Source organism: Pelodiscus sinensis, chromosome 8 (genome assembly GCF_049634645.1).
Source record: "Pelodiscus sinensis isolate JC-2024 chromosome 8, ASM4963464v1, whole genome shotgun sequence".
Taxonomy (NCBI): Eukaryota; Metazoa; Chordata; order Testudines; family Trionychidae; genus Pelodiscus; species Pelodiscus sinensis.
This window is the reverse complement of record NC_134718.1, coordinates 29640770-29663835: the sequence shown is the minus strand read 5'-3', so window position 1 is coordinate 29663835 and position 23066 is coordinate 29640770. Positions and strand designations below refer to the sequence as shown.

The 23066-nt window shown below is 41.3% G+C and overlaps 1 protein-coding gene across 2 annotated transcripts in view; it reads right to left on the bottom strand.

The window, feature by feature from the left end:
- Positions 1 to 23066, bottom strand: part of MACROH2A2 (macroH2A.2 histone) — a 45627-nt gene that overhangs the window by 2935 nt on the left and 19626 nt on the right. For both annotated transcript variants that reach the window (XM_075934945.1, XM_075934946.1), the window contains exons 3-8: positions 19681 to 19787; positions 18798 to 18995; positions 14351 to 14461; positions 11727 to 11826; positions 4739 to 4828; positions 2358 to 2532 (exon numbers count right to left, since the gene is read on the bottom strand). In XM_075934945.1, coding sequence (XP_075791060.1) covers positions 2358 to 2532; positions 4739 to 4828; positions 11727 to 11826; positions 14351 to 14461; positions 18798 to 18995; positions 19681 to 19787 — 781 coding nt within the window. The remainder of the gene's footprint in view (positions 1 to 2357; positions 2533 to 4738; positions 4829 to 11726; positions 11827 to 14350; positions 14462 to 18797; positions 18996 to 19680; positions 19788 to 23066) is intronic.

The following is a 23066-nucleotide window of genomic DNA, read 5'->3' as shown; positions in this document are numbered from 1 at the left end:
GAAAGCCGTGGTGAGTGCCCAAATAATCTCCGATGCCCTAGTACTGAGGCAGCTGACTTCGGTTTGTGACACAATACCAAAGTCTCACACCATTCTCCCTCTGAGCTCCCACAGTACTCAAATTGGGCCATGGAGCCTCTTCTGACTGGGAGCAATATATAGACTTAGACTTTTTCTTAGAAGTTCCCACAGCAGATGTTCCTTTCGCTTTAGCAGAGCAGCGATGCTCCTTTTCTTCTGAGGACTTAATAATCATCCTACCAGAATCTGAAGATGGAGCCTTGAATCTAGTGAATCTATAATTCACTGGGGCATTTCTGGATTATGATGGAACTTGTCCAACTATGCTTAGATCAGAGTCCAGTCCCATGAAGCAGCCTAATAAAAATCATTTTGAGATTTGCCTCTCTAGATTTTAAAGTCCTTTTAGAAAAGGGTTTGTATACCAACCATTTAGTGGAGATATGGGATTACCCCAAATAAAAAAAGAGATCAGGAGAGAGAGAGGAGATGCTGTCTCACAAGAGAGGCAATATTTAAAAGCATGTGATTTAGGAATGTGACATCTCTAAGTCTGTTAACAGAGAAAAGATCTCAGGAAAACAATAAAGGAACATAAAAACTATCAACAGAAGATAGCCTATTCAGAATGTTCAATAGGTAATTATCTAACTAACACTAACTAACCTAATGAATGCTAATAAATACCTATTACATTTAGCGTTTGTGAAAGAAATGATACATTGAGAGGTTGACATGGGGCCTCTGGCTCAGCCATGGACTGAAAGAAATGGCAGTTGGGCCCTTCCACCCCTTATATCTTTAGGCCAGAAGCACAAGGACAGTTGCTACATATGCTGCCCAATGGACACTACTGGGCAAAAACTGCAGTCCTGAGTACTTGAGGGGTGTGGTCCAAGCATAGGCAATATATGAACAAGCTCTCTAAAGAAAAGACTAGGGTCACAATGGACATTACACTATTTTGAAAACTATAAATGTTTTTTCAAATGTAAAGGTTACAATTATAAAATTATTTTTAACCTTTTTTTTATTCCTATTAACACAAGTCAACACGGTGAGAGAGTAGGATAGCATCTACTCTTGAAAGAAACCAGTGAAATTGTGTACTTCAGTCCAATCATTTAAAACTCTACAAACTTAATCATAACAGGTTGTGCAAGTATAAGGGTATCTGCTGCAGACATCAGGGTTACATAAGTGTAAATTTAGGCTTAATTTGGCTTGCATAAGCTTTGTTATTGACAGTCCAAAGTAGGTTAGTGAGCAGGTAGTTAAAATAACAAAACACTGTTTTATACTTGTCAACCAAGCACATTTGATATGCAAATTATTGGGAGACAGACCTGCAATCCCACAATGATTTTTACAGTTTTTTCAGAGCAGAGTCACACTTTAAAAACAAAACAATTTTTATCTAAAAGAAAATATTTTGTAATGTTTTGTTTAATAGATTCTCTTGGGGAAAACCTATAACAAAGCAATATTTACCTGCTTCTATCACACTGCTCAGGCATTGGAATGGTCAAGTAGATTCACTATTGTTTATGTCCAATTTTATGCTGGCATTGACACTAAGGGTATGTCTACACAGCACCCTAAACTTGAAATAAGATACACAATTTGCGCTAATTGTGTATCTTATTTCGATTGTATTTTGGAATAGCTTATTTTGAAATTTGGCTCCTCTACACCGTGCCAAATTTTGACGTAATGCGCTATTTCAACACATCCCTTAACCCTCGTGGAATGAGGGTTACAGGGAATGCTGAAATAGTGTGCCTGTTATTTCAAAATAACGGGTGTGTTTCAAAGGTGCAGGGTAGTTATTTTGGGTAGTTTCAGAGGGGTAGCTCAGTCTGTAACAAGAAAAACTTAAAAACAACAAATAGTCTAGTAGTACTTTAAAGACTAACAAAACATGTAGACGGTATCATGAGCTTTTGTGGGCAAAACCACTGTGACATTAGGGAGCATAAAACTGAAGTAATGCAGCTGTAAATCAGACCCAAAGAGAAGTATTCACCAACAACATAAAACATAGCTTGTAGGCCCTGTTTTTTAACTACCCAATTTGAGTCTCCTTTTTATTAGATTATGTTCTACATAATGTATTATAAAGGGTTTTTTTAATAACTTCATGCTAAAATGATGCTTCTGGAGTAAAATGGTATGAAGAAACACTTTACACCCACGCCCCTGCACCACTGAAGCCAAACTGGAGTTTCACCGCTGACTTCAATGGAAATAGAATCTAACCTCTATGATAAACCCCCTACCTGCCACAGCTGCCCCTTACAATAATATATTAGCCGCTTTTGGATAAAGATTCATACCTGCCACTGGGGAGGGGGGGAAAAGCCACAGACTTTAACTTCTTGTCCTCTGCAGCTGTTAAACAGTTTTTAATAGTCTCCTCAAGTTGCTCTTCACATTTGTCTGAACCCCACTGTGGGATGTGACAATGGATCACAAACTTTGCTGCTAAACCACTGGACTGGCTGAGGGCAGCTAATACATAAAGAAAAGGTGGTGATTAGTTTCTAATACAATAATTTTACAATCATCATGCTTTCCATCCCATAACACTTCACTCATAGCACTAATTATTATTCACTCCCAAAAACTGTTACAAGAACATTAAGGCTGCAAAATTAACCCCCTAAAAGTTAGGATATGTTCCAGAACTAAGGTTGCACTTGTAACCTTAATTGCCTCCACTAAGACAGGGGATCCCAAACTTTTTGACACGGGGACCAGTAAATCCATTCACAAGCTTTTGGGGGACCGGTAACATTCATTTGCATATTCATTAAGCAAATTATGAATATTCAGATACGTTGTTTCTGGTCCTCCCAAAACCCTCAGTGCCAGCATTAGCAAAGCTTTTGATATCGTCACCCACAATATTCTTACCAGCAAGTTAAGGGAATATGGATTGGATAAATGGACTGTAAGATGGATAGAAAGCTGGCTAGACCAGGGTTTCCCAAACTTTTTACTTTAGTTGAAACCCATTTTTTTCAGTACTGTTTTTTGCAGCCCAAAAATATAAACACATATAAAAAAATAATTAAAAATGAATAAATTTTCAGTGTTTCACCCGGCTGCATCCTCCGCCCAGCCTGGGCCAGGGCTTGGGGGACCCAGTGCCGCATAGGCACTCCAGGAGGCGGGAGCAGGATCAGATTGGGAAGGGGGCAGTATCTGGCTAGGAGTAGGGTGCAAGGAAGCGTAGGATTGCCAGGTGTCCAGTTTTGTACCAAACAGTCCGGTATTTGAGGATTCTGTCCGGGAAACAAATTGAGAAAATACCAGACAAATAAAATGTCCGGTATTTTCTAATTAGGTAAGTGTTATTATTATGAGGTGTATCATTCGTGTGCCCGGGTCTGCATGTACCCGGCTCAGTCCCGCTTCCTGCCGGCCGATTCGCACCCTCCACCCCCGCTTCTCCTCCCGATCTCCCCCATCCAACCCTGCTGCCCCCGTCCAGCCCTGCTTCCAGAGGTTGGTTCTCCAGTCCTCCTCCTCCCAATCTCCCCAGGCCAGCCTCCCCCGCCCCGTCCAGACCTGCTTCTGTCGCCTTCTCCCCCTCCCCCCCGCAATCTCTGCCGGACAGCCCCGTTGCCCTGCTTCCCAGCGGCCGGTTCCTCCCCCCGCCCCCCTCGTCCCAGCCTGTCCTTATCCCCTCCCGGCAGCCACGCTGAGGCCCAGTATTTGGGAAACACTGCACTAAGATACAGTTGTTAATTACATAATCAAATTATTTTCCCACAGGATCTTTCAGTGAATGGCTAGTTATTTATAATTTGTCTTTATTCTCTTTCAGAGTGTGATCTCAGGCCTGATTTAACATACATCATTCAATACTCTGTACTGCATACAGTATTATCAATTTTTCTGATGGGCATGTCTATGGTGCTGTCTCAATTATATCTGAGTGCTTCACAGATTTTTAAAATAATTTCTCTTCACAGCTTCCCTGGGGGGTTAGGTAGATTTATTGCCTCATTTTATATCTGGGAAATAAAGGCACAAAGAGATTAAGGCCAAAAGTGTCAAAAGTATTCAATAGTTTTGAATGTCTAACTTGAGACACTTGGTGGATTCTCCATCACTGACAATTTTTAAACCTTGATTGGAAGTTTTTCTAAATCTTTATAGTCATGAAATTATTTTGGGGAAGTTCTATGGTCTGTGTTATGAAAGGAGATCAGACAAGATCAGTTCTCAAACTGCTCAAACTGACAAGATGAGTTGTCAACACAGAGTGGGTCACACAACCACATTGTAATGCGGCTGCCAGGGATGGTGTGGCTTGGGCTTCAGTTTCAACCCTGTGCCCCAGCAAGTTCTAAGCTATCGCTGAGGAAAACACAATATTCAAGTCTAGGAGTGGGAGATCATAAAGCTCACCTTTTCATTTCCCCAATGTTGGGACTGCCATAGGCAGAAATGGTCCCTTAATCTAAGTAAAGGCAATTAACTACTGCCACAGACCATAAAAAGGGGGCATCTAAGACCCCTCCTTTTCATTCAGGTATGTCCCCTATATCAGCACTAGTTAAGAGAGGGAATTTTATAACAATATCTCCTAGTGAAGACAAAGTCCTAGATTAACCCAAGAACAGATCAGAGTGGCAGGAAAAAGGAAAGATATTTGGAAGGAGGAAAAGCTGGTATATTCAAAAAGATAATATAGTATCCCTTTTACCTTCAGCAACTTCCAAAGGTCCTTGTGATTTGCGGAGTTCCTTTACTGTTTCTAAAAATTCTTTCCCTCCAGCCTTTTCCAAGGCCTTGCCTGCAAAGAAACAAAGCAAAAGGCTTTTATTTGAAACAAAGAAAAGAAATGATATTTTTAAAAAAGAAAATACAATTGCAAATTATTTCAAGAATAAAAATTATACACGTACTGTATTATCTTCATTTATTCTTAATAACCAGGATTTATTTATCAATGCTAAATTGCCTTTTTTATTAATGCTTATTTTTATTAACATTTATTTATTTTACAAGAGCCAAATGAATAAATGTTTAAAATGTATACTAAATAAGTATGAAATAAACATTCCATGTGAAATGACCACATATTCTTCATGTTAAACAAACTAAAAAGTTTCGTCTCTCCTATTCTGCCCAGCAAAAAGCTTAGTTAGTATTTAAACAATCCAAGAAATTATGTTCTGTTTTTTTTTTAAATACATGTTTGTATGTGAAGCCTGTTCAATTCTCAAGATATAAGCGAGAGGACATATTTGAATGGGAAATTTAAAAAGTTTGAAAGTGCTAATTTTTTTTTTAAATGCCAGTTACATTTGACCATCATTCTTCTTAATATGATAATTAAATTAAGTCATCTCCCAATAACATGAGATGCCAGCAGAATGACCTTATTGTTAAAATCTTGAAGATAAGATATGCTTTTTTGGGACTGTCCACCTTGGCTGCTTTTTATTTGAGTTCTTGAAGATAACAACCTGTAGCTCTTTTTTTACTGGTTTTAGTACAATGAGTTAGTATTTCATTATCTGAAGTATGTGAAATTTAGTTCTCTTTAACATACCATCTTTTTGCAACATAATTTTAAAGAAAATTGTATATTAGGGTTTTCAATACTTTCTCCTCAAATAAACCTGAGAAGGATGAAAGCATGGGAACCAGATCTTTCATACTAGAAACAATAATACGAAAGATGTGCACAGTATGTTGAAAAATCCTAATCAAAATACAAAATGTGCCTTGCAAGAATTTCATAATAATACCCCAAAAATGCTAACTGTAAAAGTCAGGTTTAGCAATTTAGAAGATGATACAGTGCTTATTGATAGAGAGATATCTCTTCTCTGCAACTTCACTTCAGTTCCTTGGAGGAGAAAGTGGGCAATCAGGAAAATTGTGCTAGCACAAATGTATTTGTCAGCCTTCCAGAATCAGCTGTGGTAACTGATCCAATTACTTTTCTGGGTAAAAAACGAGGGTGATATCATGCTAGGAGTCTACTACAAGCCACCTAGCCAGGTGGAAGAGGTGGATGAGGCCTTTTTTAAACAATTAACAAAACTATCCAAAGCCCAAGATTTGGTGGTGATGGGGGACTTCAACTATCCAGACATATGTTGGGAAACTAACACAGCGGGGCACAGGCTATCCAATAAGTTTCTGGACTGCATTGGAGACAACTTTCTGTTTCAGAAGGTTGAAAAAGCTACCAGAGGAGAAGCTGTTCTGGATTTGGTTTTAACAAATAGGGAGGAACTAGTTGAGAACTTGAAAGTGGAAGACAGTATAGGGGACAGTGATCATGAAATAATAGAGTTCATGATCTTAAGGAAAGGTAGAAGGGAGACCAGCACAATTGAGGTAATGGATTTCAGGGAGGCAGATTTTGATAAGCTCAGAGAACTTGTAGGTAAGGTCCCATGGGAAGCAAGACTGAAGAGAAAAATAACTGAGGAGAGTTGGAAGTATTTCAAAGAGACGTTGTTAAGGGCCCAAAAGCAAACAATTCCGCTGTGTAGGAAAGATAGAAAATATGGCAAAAGACTAGCTTGGCTTAACAAGGAGATCTTGCATCATCTCAAAATAAAAAAGGAGTCATATAAAAAATGGAAACTAGGACAAATAACAAAGGATGAATATAGGCAAGCAACACGGGAATGCAGGGGCAAGATTAGAAAGGCAAAGGCACAAAATGAGATCAAACTAGCTACAGGCATAAAGGGAAACAAGAAGACCTTTTATAAATACATTAAAAGCAAGAGGAAGACCAAGGACAGGGTAGGCCCACTGCTTAGTGAGGAGGGAGAAGAGATGCTCAATGACTTCTTTGTTTCGGTCTTCACCGAGAAGTCTGGAGGTGTGCCTAACGTAGTGAATACAAGCAGAGAGAGGGTAAGTTTAGAAGATAGGATACACAAAGAACAAGTTAAAAATCACTTAGGAAAGTTAGATGTCAGTAAGTCACCAGGTCCTGATGAAATACATCCCAGGATACTCAAGGAGCTGATAGAGGAGGTATCTGAGCCTTTAGCTATGATTTTTGAAAAATCATGGCAGACAGGGGAGATTCCAGAAGACTGGAAAAGGGCAAATATTGTGCCCATCTATAAAAAGGGGAATAAGAACAACCCAGGAAACTACAGACCGGTCAGTTTAACGTCTGTCCCAGGGAAGATAATGGAGCAGGTAATTAAGGAAATCATATGCAAACACTTGGAAGGTAATAAAGTGATAGGGAATAGCCAGCATGGGTTTGTGAAGAACAAGTCATGCCAAACTAATCTGATAGCTTTCTTTGATAGGATAACGAGCCTTGTGGATAAGGGAGAAGCGGTGGATGTCATATACCTAGACTTTAGTAAGGCATTTGATACGGTCTCTCATGATATTCTTATTGATAAACTAGGCAAATATAACTTAGATAGGGCCACGATAAGGTGGGTGCATAATTGGCTGGATAACCATAGTCAGAGAGTTGTTATTAATAGTGCTAAATCCTGCTGGAAAGGGATAACAAGTGGAGTTCCTCAAGCGTCTGTTTTGGGACCCGTACTGTTCAATATCTTCATCAATGATGTAGATATTGGGATAGAGAGTACGCTTATTAAGTTTGCAGATGATACCAAACTGGGTGGGGTTGCAACTTCTTTGGAGGATAGGGACATAATTCAAAATGATCTTAGCAAGTTAGAGAAATGGTCAGAGGTAAACAGGATGAGGTTTAATAAAGAGAAATGCAAAGTGCTCCACTTAGGAAGGAACAATCAGTTCCATACATACAAGATGGAAAGCGACTGTCTAGGAAGGAGCATGGCGGAAAGGGATCTAGGGGTCATAGTGGACCACAAGTTGAATATGAGTCAACAGTGTGATGCTGTTGCAAAAAAAGCAAATATGATTCTAGGTTGTATCAACAGGTGTGTTGTAAGCAAAACTCGTGAAGTCATTCTGCCGCTCTACTCTGCACTAGTTAGGCCTCAGCTGGAGTTCTGTGTCCAGTTCTGGGCGCCACATTTCAAGAAAGATGTGGAGAAATTGGAAAGGGTACAGAGAAGAGTGACAAGAATGATTAAAGGTTTAGAGAACATGACCTATGAAGCCAGGCTTCATGAACTGGGCTTGTTTAGTTTGGAAAAAAGAAGATTAAGGGGGGACATGATAGCGGTTTTCAAATATCTAAAAGGGTGTCACAAGGAGGAAGGAGAAAATTTGTTCCTCTTGGTTACTGAGGACAGGACAAGGAGTAATGGGCTTAAAGTGCAGCAGGGGAGGTTTAGATTGGACATTAGGAAAAAATTCCTAACTGTCAGGGTGGTCAAATATTGGAATAAATTGCCAAGGGAGGTGGTGGAATCTCCCTCTCTGGAGATATTTAAGAACAGGTTAGATAGACATCTGTCAGGGATGGTGTAGACGGAGCTTGGTCCTGCCTTGAGGGCGGGGGACTGGACTCGATGACCTCTCGAGGTCCCTTCCAGTCCTATTATTCTATGATTTATAAAATAAACAGCTGAGATATCAGTGGAGATGAAATCCTTGCTGAACGAGTGTATGCCTGCCTGACCCTAAGCCTACTCCTGGGATCCTGACTGCAACTGATCTCAGGCAAGTAACTTCACTGTCCTGTGCCTCAGATTCCCCATTTATGAAATGGAGATAAGCAGGAGTGGCGCTAAACAAGCTGCCGGCAACTGGCGCCCTAGATGAAACGCGTGATCGGCGCCCCTGCCTCCAAAGCCCTCAATGGTCATTTATCTTGGCGCCCTAGACGACTGCCTAGTTCGCCTGTCTTGACGAGCCGCCACTGGAGATAATGGTACTTCCTTATCTCACAGGAGTGGTAGTATGCTAAAGACTCTAATGTTTACAAAGCAATGTGAGATCCTATGATGAAAAACATAAGAAATATTATAAATACATTTCATTTCCTTCTGAGATGTTTTCAAAAGCAAACAAAGAATTATAATATGGAAAGGGATCTATGTAGAGGTGATTCACTTTGTGCAGTAACTGTGATTCTTCAAGATGTGTGTTCCTATGGGTGGTCCCCTTCAGGTGCACATGTGCCTCTCAAGCCCTTGGAGATTTTTAATTAGCAGCATCCATTCAGCATGCACATGCATCTATGCCTCCTTGTGCTGATCAGCAAAACTACAGGGGAGGGTGGGCAAACCACCCTCAGTTCCTTCTCCACACAAACATTCCTGAAGAAACAGTCTGAAGCAGAGGGGGAAGAAGGCAGGACACACCTTGAAGTACCACAGTTACTGTATAAGTTGAATAACCTCTTCCTCAAGTAAGTCCCTGTTAGTGCTTCAAGCACAAATGGAGGAGGAAACTTCAGAATAGAGATGAGAAATTAAGTCAGTACTGCAGAACCAAGTGCTACATCGGATCTGACAGACTGGATCAGGGCCTATTGTTTAAAATAATGTATGTATTATTTTATGTATATGTTATTTTAAAATAATGTATGTATTATTAGCCTGTGTCGTGGCTCTACATAGTTCAGATATTGGTATATTTTTCTGTAGTGCTATAGAAGTTGCTTGTGGTCTGGTTGAATATGCTATAACCCTCTGGGGGGATGAACATCTGCAGTCTTATAACAAGTGATAATAAATTTGGAAATCCATCTCAATAGTCCTTGACTAAAAATGAGGATTTTGAAGGGTAAACATCTTTATTCATCTCAGCCTCCTGTTCTTCAATTGTCTCTTCCTGGGGTGAGATGTGCAGACAGTTTGGGGAGAGGAGGGTTGAGAAACTCTGGCCTCCCTATGAGATAGTACTAGTGGTCTGGCAAATCACAGTCAATAGGCAGCCCAATCTGCCCATTGTGGGGTGACATGTACCCATGATAGCAAGCATGATCCTTCTCGAAATTACCAAACAAAGTGTTCCTGAAGGGGTATGTCTGAGAATCTTGGACAGAAATAGACAAGACCAACTGAAACACTCACTTATCATCCTCCATCTCACTCAGTGGGGAAACACCCACAGAAAAAGGAGGAAAGTCTTGTAATATTGGATGTAGTAATCCGGAGATCAGGGTCTCAGCACCTACAGATGGTTGATACCCATAAGGAATGGGGATTCTCACTCATCCATTATTGAGTGGTCCCTTGTATAACTAAACTCTTGTGGTATTGAGTAAGAGACTGGTACTGATACAGTCCCTTCATTAGCACAGTTGCTGATGGGACCATTGGTGGTTGTACCAAAGTTGATGCCAAGGGTGCCAAATGCATAGGTACCAATGGCTAGGTAGAATACACAGGCAACAGTTTGGATGAATGCAAAGGTACTAATGGCTGGGCTAAACCTAGTGGTTCCCATTTTGAGTGTCTATGCTTGCCCTCCTCGCCTGAAGATGGTAAAGAGGTCTTATAAGAACAGTGTACTTGTTCTTGGTGCTCCAGGACTCCATGGATCCATCTGGGCCAGAGGAGAAGTCCTTCAACACAAGAGTACCAAGCCGAGAAGCTCAGGCTTCAGAGACTGTAGATATCTCCAGTGACCTAGTCTGTTTTGGAGCTGGCTAATAAAGGTGAGAGTCCAGTGGTTCTGTTTTTGGAAATCTCCCCCGACACTACCACTTTCTCCCTTTGTTAGGGGAAGGCAGTTCCAAAACAGAAGTGGTGCTGGATCTATCCAGAAATAGATGAACATGTGTGGGTGGATGGCGAGGTCTGTAAGTCTCCTGACCTGGCTCGGATGGTGGCTGAATGGATCACTTCATCATAAACAGTCTGATCTTAATCTCTCCATTCTTCCTCACACTGGGCTTGAGGCTAGACAGAAGTTGCACTTCTTGGCAATGTAGGATTCCCCCAAACAACATAAGTATTTTGATGGGCTGTTGCTCACCAGTATGGTCTCTGAGCAGGAGAGGTAGTGTTTGAAGGCTGGAGAAGCCCTGCCAGGAAGAAACAAGTGCTCTAGAGGGAAAGAGAGGAGAAATGATCCTCTCCCTACATAACTATATACTAACTATAATAACACTAAAATTAACAACTAACTACACTAAGTATTCTAAGAAAGATAAAGCTGAGGTAAGGGGGACACAGCAATGCTCCATCTCAGTCCAAGGCAGCTGAGAAGAAACTAATAGCAGTTTATAAGTACTTTATAGCCTCTGTGTCAGCACAAGACATAGGGTGCATGGGCCAAATGGACCCTGTTAACTGAAAATCTCTGATAAAGGGCTGTAGAGGTGCATGCCCACCTGAAGTGGACCGCCCATAGGGAAAATATTTGAACAACAATTGATTATTTAACTGCATTAGTACCCATGGATTCTAAAATGACGTAAACTTTGAAAGGGTAGTAATAAAGGAGAAAGAAAGGCAGTAAAAAAGGACCAATTAGGTCCACCTCCTCAAGCATCATAAGTTAGCACTATGCCAACAAAAAAGCTTCTACTACCAATGTAGCTTATGCCACTCTCACAGGGTGGGGCTTTATGCCAACAGGAGTGCTCTTATCAGCACAGAGCATCTTCACCAGATGTACTACAGCACTGTACATAAAATATTTAACAAGCCTTGTCTTGGCAAATTTCTGGAGTTGCCATCCCTGCTCAGTTCCAGACTAGTGTTCAGGACAGAAATGAGAGTATTCAATTTCAGTAGTCAGCCAGCAGACCAGATATCTGTACAATGCTAAATTTGCCTTTGCTACTTCCAACAGAGCCTTACCTATTTCCTCCTTGAGGTCTATTTCAGCAGTTGTTGGGTGAACAATGCCTTCTACTTTCATGGAGCCAATATGGCTGACATCACTTTGTGTCAGAGAAAGCTGCAAGATGACAATATAGAAAGAATTTAATAATTTTAATTGTTAAATGTTCATACCTAATTACTACAGGAGAAGGCAGATGGACCCCACTTTCACAAGTCATTCATTTTATTATTATTAAGTTGTCTGATTCCAACTTTTAAACTTTACTATTACATGTTCTTAGTGTGACTCAAGCCTAATTCCCCACCCACACATAAATCTCAAAATTGGAAACAACCAATAACCAAAGCCTTAATGAGAGTTCAAAAAAAATCTACTCTACAGACTCTACAGTTTCATTTCTCTCTCTGTTCTTGCTCATCAATAAAAAAGACAGATACAGGCAGTCCCCAGGTTACGTACAAGATAGGGACTGTAGGTTTGTTCTTAAGTTGAATCTGTATGTAAGTCGGAACTGGCGTCCAGATTCAGCCGCTGCTGAAACTGATCAGTTTCAACAGCGGCTGAATCTGGAGGCCAGTTCTGACTTACATACAGATTCAACTTAAGAACCCCAGGCATCCCCAAGTCAGCTGCTGCTGAAACTGATCAGCGGCTGATTCCAGGAAGCCCAGGGCAGGGGCTTCCTGTAGTCAGCCACTGGTCAGTTTCAGCAGCTGCTGACTTGGGGACACCTGGGGCAGAGCAGCTGGGGTGCTGCTGGGTTGGTCCAGTGGCGCCCAGAGCTGCGCTACGGGACCAACCAGCAGCGCCCCAGCTGCTGTACCACAGGTGTCCGGAGCAAAGCCATGGAGCACGGGGGCAGCGGGACAGCCCAGACGCGCCGTGGCTATCCTGCTGCCCTCGGGCTCCGTGGCTTTGCTCTGCTTTGCTCCCCATCCCCCTGGTCTGCAGACCAGGGGGATGGGGAGCAGAACAGAGCAAAGCCGCGGAGCACGTGGCCAGCTGACAGCCCAGATGCATCTGGGCTGTCCGCTGCCCGTGTGTTCCGCCGCTTTGCTTCCTCTCCCTGGTCTGCTGGAGACCAGGGAGAGGAAGGGCCCCGTTCGTAACTGCGGATCCGACGTAAGTCAGATCCGCGTAACTCAGGGACTGCCTGTATATTAAGATTATCACACAAAATGATAATCTTCGGAAAATTGTTAAGTAATGTTTGCTGAAGACTTGCTGTTAAATTCTGCGAGTACTTCATTTGCAGAGAGCAAGCTTCCTAACCTCACTGAGTCTCTACTTCATTCTGAAGCAGAAACACAGACCTTAACTTCTGGATGATACATAATGGATTCTTCTGCTGTTGCAAATGCCCTTTGATCTGTGGAACATATGCTGGGCTAGTAGCCAGAAAACAATGAATTTTACCAATTCTACTAAGTGATGTAAACAATGTTGTACACTACACAACTGTTATTATTAAACAAGGCTTAATAACTCTACTCTAGGAGCAGGGTAAATTATCGGCCCTTCCCATTTTACAGGGAGGCTGTACAAAGTTACATCTTGTAGTTACTGGGAACAGGACCAAATCTCAAATACAGAAGATTCAAGGTGTATCCATTTAGCTTCGCTATTGCTACAAAAGAATCTGCCAGATTTATGTGCTGTGGTATGCAATTTATAAATTGGGCTTCTCCTTCATATGCTAAAGCACTGGCTTAGCAGGAGCTGAAGAACCAGGGGGAGTGGGGGCCAACACGTCCAGTTTGTGGTAGATCAAACTGACACTGGAGCCCTGAAACTTGGCGGAGGTGCTGGCGGTTTGGTGCCAATGCACAAGCCTTGTTGTATATGATTCCTGTGCCTAAGGGGGTTGAGGCCAACAGCCAAGGTGTTGATCTCAAATAGAGCCAGTGCCAAAGAAGGACTGACAAAGCATACCTATAGCTCCAATGATTGAGTGCTTTTAAATGGTTCTGAGATTCTCATAAGGCAGAGCATGCAAATTCTATGGGATTTGCAGAAGTTTCATGAAATACATTTTTCTTTGAAAGATCCCATCCTTTAAAATGAAATAGCTTGAAGATTATCTCCATCGTTAAGTCTGTAAGAAATTATTTAGTATCTTCCAAATACAATGATAATAGCTTAAAAAAAATCCTGACCACCATGTGAAAAAAGAGAAAGGAGAGAATTTTCTTAGACAGCTTAGCTGGACAAAGTGGATGTGGCAAAATCTTATTCTGACCAGCCCAAATACTTAGCAATAATTTTAGCTCATTAAACATGGTTTGTTAACATAATGAGAAACGGAATAGCCAGGCCATAACAAAACACAGCCACCTTCCCCCCACCCCCATAGCTGTACTGGGAGACCCAAATCATCATTTCACTCTCACCAGGAAGAAAGAATATCCAGTCTTGATCTCGTAAACCTTCGGTCTGCAGACAAATCTTAGAAGGGACTGATCCAAAACTGACTGACTTCAATGGGGTTTGGATCCAGCTTTACATCCCAAACAACTGAGCCAGAAAGATGGGGGAGTGCTTGTGTTCATGCAGGATGGGAAATATACTTTTGCTGATGTTCGGCTCCATGGTGCGATCATATCTTACTATATAACATCTGTTCTCTGACTTCTATTACCTTCTGTCCTGGAACAAGGCTCTTAGAAGACAGAATTGTGAATCCATCCCCAGGTCCATCCTCAGATGTTGAATTTGAGGCCCCGTCTTTTTCATTTTCCTTCTGCTTGCTCTATTGGGGGAAGGGAAGGGAAGGCAAATGAAGCAATAACATTCAGGAAAAAGGAGTCTGATTACAATCTTACAAAAGTTAAAAGTAATTTTTCATCTCAACTTTATAGGCTGAAGACCATACTATAGCTTTCTACTAGCCAAAAGTTATGTAGTAGAACAGTTCGCTACTATTTACTAAACAAAGTAAAGGTAGAGCACAGTGGAGGTTAGTAGTATGTACATATATCCGAAGTGTGAGGATTTTTGTTTTTATTTTATTTATGCTGCATTAAAGTATTCAAACTAATAACACAGCTAAATGCTCTAATTTACTTGGAAAAACAAACTGTTAGCAAACACTAGTCCTTGAAAATAAATCATACTCCAATGGCACCTATATCACATAATTATTTACCTCACAACCACTTGGATAACCTAAATGAAAAGTTACTCACCAGTAATTGTAGTTTTTCAAGAGTGTTACACCTGCGAATTCACACCCATGGGATTTACCCCTTGGTGCAACCTAGCTTCAGAAGTCTTCTAGGAAAAAAGACTGCAAAAAGTCCCATTGGGACTGCATGAATGCGCCTCACAGCTCAGAACATTCAGATCCAAGGATGTAAAGAAACCAACCTCTCCTGCTAAATCCCAGAGTTTTGAGAACGTAGAATTCAAAGTAAGAGTGATGTGACTATGTAGAGGTAATATTCTGAGAGACCTACAATTATTATTAGGTAATTTTACTTTCTTTTTAGAAGTGATCTCTGAATGTTCCCAGCTCTGGCGGTATGTCAAGCAGAACAAACCCAGAAATGGGCTGAACAGTCCTAATTCACAGAATCATAGACTACTAGACCTGAAAAGGACCTCAAGAGGTTATCAAGTCTAGTCCCTTCCCCTCATGGAAGGATTAAGCATCTTCTATCATTCCTGATAGATGATAATCCAACCTGCTCTTAAATATCTCCAGTGATGGAGATTCCACAAACTCCCTAAGCAATTTATTCCACTGTTTAACCACCCGGACAGAAAGATTTTTCTAATGTACAACCTAAACCTCCTTTGCTGAAATAAGACCATTGTTTCTTGTCCTATCAGAGGCCAAGGAGAACAATTTTTAGATACTTGAAAACTGCTATCATGTCCCTTCTCAGTCTCAGCCTCCCCTTTGTAAACTAAACAAACCCAATTCTTTCAGTTTTCCCTCATTAGGTCATGTTTTCTAGACTTGTAATCACTTTTGTTGCTCTTCTCTGGACCTTCTCCAATTTCTCCACATCTTTCTTGAAATGTGGTACCCAGAACTGGACATAATACTCCAGCTGTGGTCTACTCAGTGCAGAGTAGAGCAGAAGAATGACTTCTCATGTCTTGTTCACAACATTCATATTGATGCATCCCAGAATCTTGTTTACTTTTTTTGTAACAGTGTTACACTGTTGACTCATATTTAGGTTGTAGTCCACTATGAGTCCTTTCTGCAGTACTCCTTCCTAGGCAGTTGCTTCCCATTCTGTATGTGTGAAATGGATTGCTCCTTCGTAAGTGGAGTACTTTGCATTTGTCCTTATTAAACTTCATCCTGTTTACCTCAGACCATTTCTTCAGTTTGTCCCGATAATACTGAATTTTTACCCTATCTGCCAAAGTAGTTGCAACCCCTCCCAGCTTGGTATCATCTGCAAACTTAATAATTGTACTCTCTATGCCATCACCTAAATGGTTGATGAAGATATTGAACAGAACCGATCCTAAAACAGAATCCTGCAGAACCCCGCTTCTTATGCCCTTCCAGCACAACTGTGAATTATTAATAACTACTCTCTGAGAACGGTTATCTAGCCAGTTATGCACCCACCTTATAATAGCCCCTTCTAGATTGTATTTCCCTAGTTTATTGATAAAAAGATCAAATGCTTTACTAAAGTCTAGGTATACCACATCTATGGCTTCTTTCTTATCCACAAGATTTTTTATCCTATCAAAGAAAGCTATCAGATGGGTTGGACATGATTTGTTCTTTACAAATCCATGTTGGCTGTTACCTATTATCTTATTATCTTCCAGATGTTTGCAGATGAATTCCTTAATTATTTGCACCATTATCTTCCCTAGCATAGAAGTTAAGATGACTGGTCTGTAATTTCCTGGATTGTTCTTATTTACTTTTTATAGATGTGCACTATATTTGCCCCTTTCCAGTCTTCTGGAATCTCTCTTGATTTCCATGACTTTTCAAAGATGATACCTAAAGGCTCAGATGCCTCCTCTATCAGCTCCTTGAGTATTCTAAGATGCATTTCATCAGGTCCTGGTGACTTGAAGACATCTAACTTTGCTAAGTAAAACTAAACAAGGATTGCAAAATAAGCCTTGGATCTAAGGGTATGTCTAGACTGGTGAGTTGAAAAACTTCGCCATGTCCAGGGAACGCATTTGTTCTTCTGCTATTTTTGCGGAAGAGCAAATGCGCTCTTTCGGGGAGCTCTATATACCTTTTTCTAAGAGGAATAAGGGCTCCTCAAAAGAGGAGGCTTTTTTGCCATTTGGCCCCGTTTAGATGGGGCCAAATGGCGGAAAAGCCTCTCCCAGAAAAGCAATTGGAAAAAGCTACGCAAATTGAGGAGCATAATTTGTGTAGCTTTTTCCAAAAAAACCCCCGATAGTGTAGACCTAGCCTAAGTGTCAAGTCAAGAAAACAATGCTGCATAAACGTGTGACCAGAACTCCAGGGAGAAGCTCTAATAATTTTCTATGAAGAAAACATTACATATGCATGAACTGATACCATTGTAGAGGAAGCTACTAGAGTCTCCAGGAAGTGTGAATGGAAGGCCTTTGTTGCATCCTTTTGCTACCCTGGACTGGATTCTGAACTTCTAAGGGTGCATCTACACTGCACTGTAATCTGGAAATAAGCTACGCAAATTGCATAGCTTATTTCAAGGTAATTTCGAAATAGCTTATTTCGAAATTTGAAATAAAGCTCTATTCTGAAACATCCCTTAACCTTCGAGGGCTATAGGAACACTGGAATAGCGCAGGCTGCTTTAAAGACATGGAATAGCTATTTCGGGATACTTCTAGTATCCCGAAATAGCTCCGCAGTGTAGACGTAGTCTAAGTGACTTGACCAAAAGGACCAAGCCAAAGCAAACCCTAGAAGTGATTGGTGAGCAAAGACCAGTAGTCTGCAAGGAGTGCTAAAAATAAGGATCTCTGGCAGCACTGCACTCTAACACATGGGTACGTTTACTGCTTCTGATAAAAAACTTTGGGTGGGGATACCAGATGACCTACAATGAAGGAAAGTTTAGCAATCAGAATCTTCAACCCATTAACTGTTCTCATAGATGGAACTGCAATTACAACTATTTTTTTCTAAAAGCATTGAAATCATGTCTTCAGCAAGAGACCAAAAGGTAAGAAGAGAAAATGGAAACTGATGTGAATATGCAGAGACTTTAGTCTAAGAGAATTACAAAGGGCTGATATAATGCATCCTCTTCAGCACTGAAAATCTTAACCAGAAATCTTGTCATGATAGTATGGCTGAAAACTACAGTTGTCAGCTAGACAGTGGTGATGGTCTGCTACTTTGTTATTTGGCTTTTTTGGAAGGAGGGTAAAAAAGGGTAGGGGATGAGGAGGTGCAAGCCCACAGACCTGAGGCGAGAAAGGGGACCTCTGCCTTGGGGCCCAGCTTTTAAATTGCTGCCAGAGCTCTGCGCAGTGTCCTCATAGTGGCACTAAGGGCTGGTGGAGGGAAGACCATGAGGCGCTGAGGGCTGGCTACCCCCCATCCCGTCCTTGCTGGGAGTACAGAGCCACCTCCCCCTACCTTCCTTTAGAACCAGCATTTTTGTCATCTTCCCTGAGGAGGTGTATTTTACATGTTAGAGCAGCAGCGGGCAGTCTGTGCTGCTTCCCACCACTAACTCTGGCAAACCGCCACCATCTGATTGCCTACCTGTTCTAGAACATCCTAACCACAAAGCTGTAGCAGGGTTCTAGTGACTGTTTTGATTTTTGTGCAGGTATTCTAAAAGGAAATATGAATGTAGCTGAAAAGTCTCCTTTAAACATTGTCTGCCACGATTCAGGAAGCTTATTAAAAATCTGACAGCTTATTTCTCCACTCCTACTATTTTGAGAGAAAATCCTGGATCATGTACTTCTCACTCATTATCAAACCCTACATACCTCCCATTTCCAAATGTCACAAACAAGATACCAATAAACCAATAAGCAATTGGAAGACACCTATCTAATTTCTCCTATTTCCATGTATCATTCTTTATTCATCCAGTCTCTCCTAACCTTCCAGAATACCAAACCTAGTTCCTGCTTACCTTTTTGGGTGCCCGGGCTTTGGTAGCCTTTGCTTTCTTTCCACTCTTCTTGCTCACCAAGGATTTCCTCCCTCTCTTCTCAGGAGATGGGGAAAGAATAGTTTCAGATTTGCCCTTGGCACCTCGTTTTTTGGCAAGAAGTTCAGGTTGAATTCTGGGCAGGACCCCTCCACTTGCAATGGTCACTCCTTTTAGCAACTGCAGGGAGAGGCAATGTAAAGAAGCATAACCTATCTGTTTAAAAGCCCTCACTCTTGACTAGAACTGTCCTCTTAGTGCATAGTGCAATGTAATCAAGTAAAGTATACAATACTTAAAACTCATTTTATTCTATTTGTTGTAATTGTACTATAATGCTTATACAAAAATAACAGTGTACTTCACAATAATTATTTAATAGCAAAGGTAAACACTGCTGAGTAGGGATTCAGAATTCCAGACAAAAAAGCAATTAAGGCATTCTCAGCTGGCAAACAGGAAAAATAATCAGTTATGAATCTGATTAATAAACTACAAATAGAGTATAGCTGAAACTGAAAGTGACAAGGATAGATTCTGGAACTAATTATAGGGCCCTTGAGGTCCTGAGGTACGCCCAATAAAATCTCTCACACAAATCAACTACACAGTCATATATTACTGGCAAAGCATTTGACAGAACACGCTGGTGGCCATTTAAGACATAAAGAACAAGGGATTACTCTCAGAGTCTATGGCATAAAAGTAATTTTTGTTCTTATATTAGCTTGTTTCATTTTCTGTAGTGGGAACCATATTATACTCAACTGAATACCACACTGGACTGTTTCTAAACTTTAAGTATGGCAGCTGTACTTGAGCTACAGTGTACAGACAACCATACACTAAAATACTGAAAGCATACCTGGTTCAGTTCCTCATCATTAGCAACTGCCAGGAGGATGTGTCTGGGAGCAATTCTTCCCTTTTTGTTGTCTCTTGCTGCATTCCCTGCTAGCTCTAATATTTCAGCTGCAAACACATTGGGGGCAAAAATCAGCTATAGAAAAACTAGAAATCTAGCAAAATTACAATGCAAGCTTTCGTCAGGGAATAATCAAGCATCATGTTCCCCAACCCAGAAACTGATGTATAACAACACCTTTCTGATCAACTTCTCCCGTAATCCTGGAAGGCAGGGAAGGCAATAAAAAGGGGGTAGTTCACCAGGGTTATCCCCTTGTGGGCCACTGACACTATATTTATCCGCGCATCCACAAGTATGGGCAATTGCAGTTCCCATTGGCTGGAAATAGCTATCTGTGGCCAACAGGAACTGTGATCCCCTATACCTGCAGAGGTGCAGATATATATGGCAGTGCGGGGATTCCCAGGGGCTAATCCTGGTAGACCAGATGAGGTCCATGGGCTGGTATTTTCTCACCCCTGCTGTAAGGTATTGCTTCCAGATGTGGGTTATTGTGATTTTTTGTTTGTTTGTTTTTGCTTTAAAGAGACAGTAACAAATAACTGAAACCCCAGTTTTGGTCTACTTAGAAATTATGCTTTTATGGTAGCAAATGTTCTCAGAAAAAGAAACTGCCTGACTTTCATTTACACTAAAGCTACTTTACGTGAACAATGACGTGTAAAGGAAAATTGTACTAAAAATCTTTTTATTGCAAATCTGCCACTTCTAACTGAAAACATAAAACAAAACAAGTCAATGTTTATGTAAATTTAGAAAACGTTGTTTGTGATCCTTTCCTACTTCTCTAAATGGACACTGTGAAAGCTAGGATGCTAAAAATTGGTTCATATAATTCTATATTGCTTTCTTCAAATCTCAAGTTAAAAAAAAGTTCTTTCAATAAATGTCAGTAGCTCAAAATTTACAAACACCCCTACAACAATAAAGGAGTGTGGGCATTCAACAGAAAAAACAAAAATCTAATAAAGAGAGTTCTGATGGTGAGGATTCTTAAGACTAGACAAGTAATAGTGCTGCTGGCAAAGACTGAACTGTATTGAAAGAATTAGCTGAAGGCCAGTAGAGCAGAACAGAAAGGAAACACTAAGGATCTAGATTGAGGGGCACTGACAATATTATGGTCTCCCACAATATTCTTGCCAGCAAGTTAAGGAAGTATGGATTGGATAAATGTACTGTAAGGTAGACAGAAAGCTGGCTAGACTGTTGGGCCCAACGGGTAGTGATCAAAGGCTAGATGTCAGGATGGCGGTCGGTTTGTAGCGGAGTGCCCCAAGGATCAGTTCTAGGGCTGGCTTTATGCAACATCTTTATTAATGACCTGGATGAGGGGCTCTGCCCTCAAGCGTATCTACCTCACCCCCTAGGTTAGTGTCATCCGCAAACTTGCTGAGGGTGCAATCCATCCCCACATCCTGGTCATTAATAAAGATATTGAACAAAACCGGTCCTAGAACTGAACCATGGGGCACTGCGCTAGAAACCGACCGCCAACCTGACATTGAGTTGTTGATCACTATCTGCTGGGCCTGGCCTTCTAGCAATCTTTCTATCCATCTTACAGCAGAACTAGAGAAGTGATTATTCCCCTTTATTCAGCTCTGGTGAGGCCACATCTGGAGTACTGTGTCTAGTTCTGGGCCCCCCACCCTAGAAAGGATGTGGACACAATGGAGAGGGTCCAGCGGAGGGCAACCAAAATGATTAGGGGGCTGGAGCACATGACCTACAAGGAGAGGCTGAGGGATTTGGGCTTAGTTAGTCTGCAGAAGAGAAGAGTGAGGGGGGGATTTGATAGCAGCCTTCAACTTCCTGAAGGGAGTTTCCAGAGAGGATGGAGAGAGGCTGTTCTCAGTAGTGACAGATGGCAGAACAAGGAGCAATGGTCTCAAGTTATAGTGGGGGAGGTCTAGGTTGGATATTAGGAAAAACGATTTTACTAGGAGAATGGTGAAGCACTGGAATGGGTTACCTAGGGAGGTGGTACAATCTCCATCCCTCGAGGTTTTTAAGCCTCAGCTTGACAAAGCCCTGGTTGGGTTGATTTAGTTGGGATTGGTCCTGCTTTGGGCAGGGGGCTGGACTAGATGACTTCCTGAGGTCTCTTCCAGCCCTATGATTCTATGACCAATCAGTGTGAAGATTCATTTTACACAAGGAAGAATTTTGGTTTGGATACAAGTAGGTAACTTCAGAGATTCTGACTGTTGGTTTGCAAATCCCTTCCAGAAACTCCAAGGATTGATGGTCATTCACAATTAATGTGAAAAGTAGTTTCACTAGATCAGTGTTTCCCAATTTTATTTGGCCACAGAACCCTTTTAAACTCAAAAGAATTTTGTGGAACCCCTAATAACAGTCTTATATATGGAGCTGAAAAAGTAGACCACAAATAAGTAAGGATAATAATAAACAAATGCTAAGCAAGGTCATGAGATCAACACAAATGAAAACTAGTTTCAATAAAATTCATAAATGCTTAATATTTATTATTATTTTAATAACAACATGTTATTGTAATGGAATTTTCTCGCAGAACCCTTATTTTCACTTCGCGGAACCCCAGGGTTCCCCGGAACACCATTTGGGAAACACTGCACTAGATTTACAATAAGGTTTTAGGTGTGACCAACAATATCAGTTACCTTTTTTGTGACCTATCTATAGGAAACATACAGGCAGTAGGGATGTGAACTGGTCAACAAGTTGCTTCCCCCCACTAACTGCCTCTATCAGAAAGAGGCAGCAAGTGGGGGGTGGGAGGTGGGGAGAGGACAGGGTGCTTCAAAGTGGCAGCACTGCATGGAGCCCGGGGCCAGACCTCCGGCGCTATGCAGTGCTGCCAATTTGAAAGGCTGCACGTGGCGAAGCAGCAGCGCCATATGGAACCTGGGGCCAGGCTCCAAGTGCACTGCCACTTTGAAATGCCGTGTAGAGCCTGATGCTGGGCTCCTTGCAGTGTTTCAAGGCAGCAGCACTGCATGAAGCCCAGGGTCAGCTGAGTCTCCACTGGGGACTCAAAGGCAGAGGCACCGTTATGTACTAATCAAATAGTCGATACAAATTGCAGCGACTATTCGATTAGCCAATTAATCGAAATTTTACATCCCTAACAGGCAGATGTGATTTTTCTTTATTTGCTATAAAGTTTTTAATTATTTTAAATTCAATCAGTGTGATTCATTAACTTCTCAGATTTAACTTTGTATATAGTGACTATACCTTGGACAGATATCTTTACTAGTATGTTAATGGGGGTGGAAGTTGCCTTGTTGGGTATCTTTTTGCATTAAGCAAGCATTAAAATAATATTGGAATAT